We start from the raw sequence: 6,000 nt of genomic DNA, 5'->3' as shown, positions 1-6,000 counted from the left end.
CATCAGTTAACAAGGTGCTCAACGAGTGATAATCCGCGCACCTCACTTGCGCGAAGGACATTCATCACGGCTCTGCTCATGGACTCCATCGGGACATCATCATAGCGCTTTGGCCCAGATCGCCGTTCCTGGCCAACGCTACATGGATTACAGCGCCCTGGTTCCAGCGTCTCTGACCAGCGCTTCATCCACTCACCATGACCACCACGAGGACACGCAGCATCCTCACTGGTCTGCTCAACTCCCGCTCAACCGCCTACACAAGGTCCACCGCACCTTCGGCATTCTCGTCAGCACTGGAGTACTGATTGCCAAGATCGCCAGTGCCTGACAGACAACGAGTCCGGTCACCAGCGCCCGGCGTCGACTCACAGACCCGCGTTTAACCAGCCATCACAGCCAGCATCCGGAGAATACAACATCAGTCCTACGCCCACTCTCATCACGGCCCTGACTCATCAAATAAACACTCTGACCTTCACAACAACATCTTTCATTTCGTGTCTCCTCACCAGATCACCAAAGTACTGTATATTATCTGCCTGTACAAAATATAAATAAATAAGAATAATAACATGTACATTCTAGCATCACATTCATCAATCAAATGCATTGTACGTATTAGTGATTGACGAACCGGTTTATTATCTGTTGATAATATTTTGACTTGTCTATAGTTAGTAATAAGATAGATATTGTATTATATATTTGTACAACGCCCTTTATTTATTTATCGGACAATCTGTATAGCGCCGATTTTGTGAGATATCACCTCAGGGGCGCTTTTGATGCAGGTATTACAAAAAATATAAATATTACAAAAATAAATTTAAGTTAAGTAAAATGAAGTACAGGAACAGGTGACACGAAGATAAAAGATGGAGACTCTGCTACAAGAATCCTAGGTGGTGAAGAAACTGGACCAGCTGCTGCAGCGAGAGAGTCCACCGCGTCCACCAACAGTGCCAGCACGAGGTTCGTCATCCGTCCAGGTATGTGTCTGCTGCTAATATAGCTTGAGACACTTGAGACACTTTAGGTGGTTTTACACAAAAACGGCGCTATAAAAATCATCAAAATACAATTATTTATTATTATCAATCAGCGAGGTCAATAATAGAAGGAATATTTCTAATAGTGTGTGGGCTTGACCTATATCAGCAAATTGCTCGCCATACATTCCCACATAATTAAGAGGTTATATCTCTCTGGTTTGTGACTAGCTGTCCTGCGCTGCATACTATGGATTTCACAATATATTTATTAATCTATTAAATAACAATTAAAAATACATAAATATTTACTGACGAGATAGGAAAGTGTTTTCATAATGTAATTTTGAATAAAGTATTTTTAAAAATTAATTAATGACGTATCTGACAAACTGTAATAATACCTACATAGATAACGATCATTTTATCATAGAGACGTATGTACGGGTATAAGATTGCTTTGATAGGCTTCCACTAATTTGATTTTTATCAATATTTTGCATAGATACCTTCATCATTTTTAGAAGAGTCACAATTTGTATCGTTTATCACATATTTTCACATTTCACATAACATAATATTTACATTGAGGTAAATATAAAATTTGAAAAAATTGTGTTAATTTTGTTAGAATCGCAATTTAAATATATTATTAATTTAACAATAATTATTCATTTTATATAAAATTTCATTGTATTGCAATATCTTGTAATTGGGCGATTGCAGAAAATCAGTTTTTTCAACATCAAGTTTCATTTCAAGTATTTTTCAGAAATATTATGTTTTATTGTATTTAAAAAATTTCAACTAGCAATAATCGCACCTCGGATAAACTTCATTGGTTACGATATCACTACTGCGCCAAATTTTTAAATTTTATTTTTTAAACTTACTACAAAAAGTGTCCTTGCTTCTGAAGTCTAAATCATGCATGCAAAGATAATCTCAATATTATGTAATTACGGGTGATGAAAACAAATTCAAAAAGTGTCCTTGCTTCAAAAGTCTAAATCATGCATGCAAAGATAATATTATGTAATTACTGGTGATGCAAACAAATTCAAAAGTGTCCTTGCTTCAAAAGTCTAAATCATGCATGCAAAGATAATCTCAATATTATGTAATTACGGGTGATGAAAACAAATTCAAAAAGTGTCCTTGCTTCAAAAGTCTAAATCATGCATGCAAAGATAATATTATGTAATTACTGGTGATGCAAACAAATTCAAAAGTGTCCTTGCTTCAAAAGTCTAAATCATGCATGCAAAGATAATCTCAATATTATGTAATTACGGGTGATGAAAACAAATTCAAAAAGTGTCCTTGCTTCTGAAGTCTAAATCATGCATGCAAAGATAATCTCAATATTTTGTAATTACGGGTGATGAAAACAAATTCAAAAAGTGTCCTTGCTTCTGAAGTCTAAATCATGCATGCAAAGATAATCTCAATATTATGTAATTACGGGTGATGAAAACAAATTTAAAAAGTGTCCTTGCTTCAAAAGTCTAAATCATGCATGCAAAGATAATGTTATGTAATTACTGGTGATGCAAACAAATTCAGTATTTCATTACTATTTTGTGTTATATCTGTTTCGGCTTTCAAGGTCATTTTCATACTATGGTTATAATCACGTTTAGACGACTTATTTATATGATTCTTTTTTACCCCCTCCAAATTAAAAATGATTTAATTACCAGGCAACAAAGACAGAATTTTATGCAACACACAGCAACTCTTTTAGTTTGGTTTCATTGCTGAAACAAAACTATTTGAGTTTCCAGAACACTTTTATTTGTTTATTTCATTGAGACTAATAAGGCGTATATGCCGCAACATAAAATAGACACACTTACAGCTTTATAAAATTCTTCAAGGTGAAAAAAGCTATTCAAAATGATTTTGGGGCGACCCTGGCTCTGGAGGAAAATCAGTTGTTCGTCACATATAAATCTTATCAATGCAATGAAATCTTATTATGATGTTTGAGTGACAATACGATATGTTTATTTTACTCAGTTATCATTCGTAAGTTGTTGGATAACCGGTTTTTATTGTTTTGCGTATATTATTCAACTACGTAATACGACTGTAATTAAATAAAACTCTCTTAAGAAATTGAAATTTTATATGACATAAGTCAGTCATAACAGTATTAGAAGTTGTTATTTATAATTATTTAATTATATAAGATTATTTCTCCATATAAGTATTGCTCCTTACATATTTTCTTAATTTTAGTATTTTTATAATTGTTGTTGTTTAACCGGGTCTCAGAAAAAGTTTTCCAACAATGAAAAATCTGGAATCACTTGAAAACCACAAGAATATCTCAGATATAGCAATGGTACACGAAATGCCGACTGAGTATAAAGTTTACCGGAGACGATGGCTAATGCTGGGTCTCTTCATGCTGTGCACCGCCTCCAACGCCATTCAGTGGCTCCAGTATTCCATCATCGCTGACGTCATCACGGACTACTATAACGTCAGCAGCAAGTGGGTGGACATGACTTCGCTGATCTTCATGATAACCTACATACCTCTCTTCTTCCCTTGCGGTTGGATCCTGGATAAATACGTATGTACTTCAATCATTGTTTTTTTATGTATTGTTCCACCCGTGGTCATTCCCATGAAGATATTATAAGGGACGGACTACAAGAGGAATGTTGGGAAGTTCTATTCTTATTCAGATCTGGTAAATAAGCATAGTTATGGTGAGTCGATTTTGAATAGTGTTCTCTTACTATGCTGTGGATACGAAGTGTAAAAATACTCAAAATTATATTATTTATTTATACGAGTGTAAAAAAATTATGTGGAAATGAATTTCGTATAAATATTATTTTATAAGGGTTTCGAGATACCAATCTCCGAGTCATGTTTTATTTTTTTCTTTCTGAGAGAGTAAATTTATACCCAAGAATATCTCAACTATAGAAGTTGCATATTATTATTTTAGATTATTTACCTTAGCATATTTAATTTAATATAGCTACATTTTCATTAAAATTAAATCAATAATTTGGAAAAATAATATTACCGATCGTCATACATGCATTATATCTCTTAAAACTGACGAAATTAAGGATAATAATTTGCCTCGCAATATTCTACCGAAAACAATTATTGATTATAAAAAATTACAACAAAATCTCAATATTTAAATATGAAAAACTTTTCTGTCTTCTAATAATACTGATCTATGTTCACTTAATTTTGAATTAATCCTAATTAAGTATATGAAATCATCATCTTCCAAAGTCATATTCACCTCAAAGTCTAAATTTAGACAATTAAAACCTTGGATCACACATGGAATAATAATATCAATTATTCATAAAGAAAAAAACTATAAAGAGCCTAAAATATTCCCTAATAACAACTATAAACTATACGAACATTAAAAAAAAACGAAATTTATTATGCTACATTATCTAGAAAGTCAAAGAAAGTTTCTATAAAGAAAAAATAAATATTGCTCGAAACAAATAACAAAAAGGTGTGGAAGACGATCAATGAAATTATTAACATAAATCCAAAAAAATATAATGTACACGAAATCACGGATGTCGATAACACAATTTACAATGTAAACACGGATCATATAGGAAAGGAAATGACTCACTTTGCAAACTACTGGCACACATCATTAACATTAGCTCCGAAAATGGCAACATTCCGGTAAATTAAAAAAAACTATTATTAATCCTATATTTAAATCTGGTGACCCTAATCTAAGCACTAATTACAGACCAATTTCTCTTACCTCAAACATCGCCAAAATATTTGAAAAAATTGTAAAAAAACAGTTAATCAATTTTATTAAAGAAAATAACATATTAAAAGCACATCAATATGAGATTAGAGAAAATATGAGCAATCAAGATGCTTTAACATCTGAAAAACAATGTATATAAAACATTAGATAATAAAAAAATGCATCGGAATATTTGTCGACTTAGGAAAAGCATTTGACAGTATATCACATTCTAATCTTATATCAAAACTAACGAAACCAATGGCTAATAGCTTTAACGTGGATGAAAAATTTCTTATTTAACAAAGAGCAATTTTTCAAGTTAAATGGCATTCTCAGCGATTCACAGACCCAAGGATTTTGTCGTCCCGCGGGGAACTGTACTGGTATCTATTCTATTTATTATTTATGCCAATGATATTTTTTATATACCTATCACATCTAAACTTATCTCATATGCTGATTACACAACATTATTAGCCGAGGTTTTAACCTGGGTTGAAACTCAAAGAAAGATCGATTTAAATACCTATCACATCTTAACTTATCTCATATGCTGATGACACAACATTATTAGCCGAGGGTTTAAACTCAAAGAAAGATCGAATTCCACCTTTCGATCTAATTAGATATAAACTTGATAAAAAAATTGTTCGACCAAAACTTATTATCATTAAATACTGACAAAACATTTGAAAATACCTTTCACTCTAAATAAAAATGCTATCCCTGAGAATTTAAACATATATTTGTAATATCAATGCACATCTATGTAAACCCGACTTCTCTGTACTTACAGTCAAAATTAATGTTAAATACCTTGGTGTAATTTTAGACAGTAACGTAAAGTGGAAATTACCAATTAATGACACAGTAGAAAGTTTAAGAAAATTAATGTACATTTTTATTAGAATACGAAACATTTTACATCTTAAACTATTACGAACCATATATTTTTCACTGATTCAATCTGTATTGCAGGACTCGCAACAATAACATTTGGCTGTCATCAGTTCTTTTGTTTTGGTTTATCTAAAAATAATTTTAAACCATTATTTTTTTGTTTTCTGGCAAAAAAAGTGTGTTGTGCCTTGAGTTTCTTCTCCATCCTGATCTTCCAGCAATCACTTTTCGGTGGTGATTTCCAGATACTTATAAACTTTTTTTACTTCTGTCATTTTCCGTACTATTGTTGTAGTTGTTGAATAATGGAGGAAGATTTCCCTCCTGGACCCCCTACAA

The 6,000-nt window shown here is 32.2% G+C and overlaps 1 protein-coding gene and 1 pseudogene across 1 annotated transcript in view; one reads left to right on the top strand and one right to left on the bottom strand.

The window, feature by feature from the left end:
* Positions 1–1,749: 1,749 nt before the first annotated feature.
* LOC149425606 (U4 spliceosomal RNA) lies at positions 1,750–1,860 on the bottom strand (annotated as a pseudogene).
* A 1,491-nt stretch (positions 1,861–3,351) lies between these two features.
* Positions 3,352–6,000, top strand: part of LOC149425605 (choline/ethanolamine transporter flvcr2a-like) — a 50,112-nt gene continuing 47,463 nt past the window's right edge. The window contains exon 1 of the mRNA XM_089650801.1: positions 3,352–3,576. Coding sequence (XP_089506927.1) covers positions 3,352–3,576 — 225 coding nt within the window. The remainder of the gene's footprint in view (positions 3,577–6,000) is intronic.

The sequence above is a fragment of the Hesperophylax consimilis genome, chromosome 3, assembly GCF_061612785.1.
Source record: "Hesperophylax consimilis isolate HC1 chromosome 3, BYU_Hcon_1.0, whole genome shotgun sequence".
In the NCBI taxonomy this organism is placed as follows: Eukaryota; Metazoa; Arthropoda; class Insecta; order Trichoptera; family Limnephilidae; genus Hesperophylax; species Hesperophylax consimilis.
Note: the sequence above shows the minus strand (reverse complement) of the source record. Positions and strands in the feature narration are given on the sequence as shown.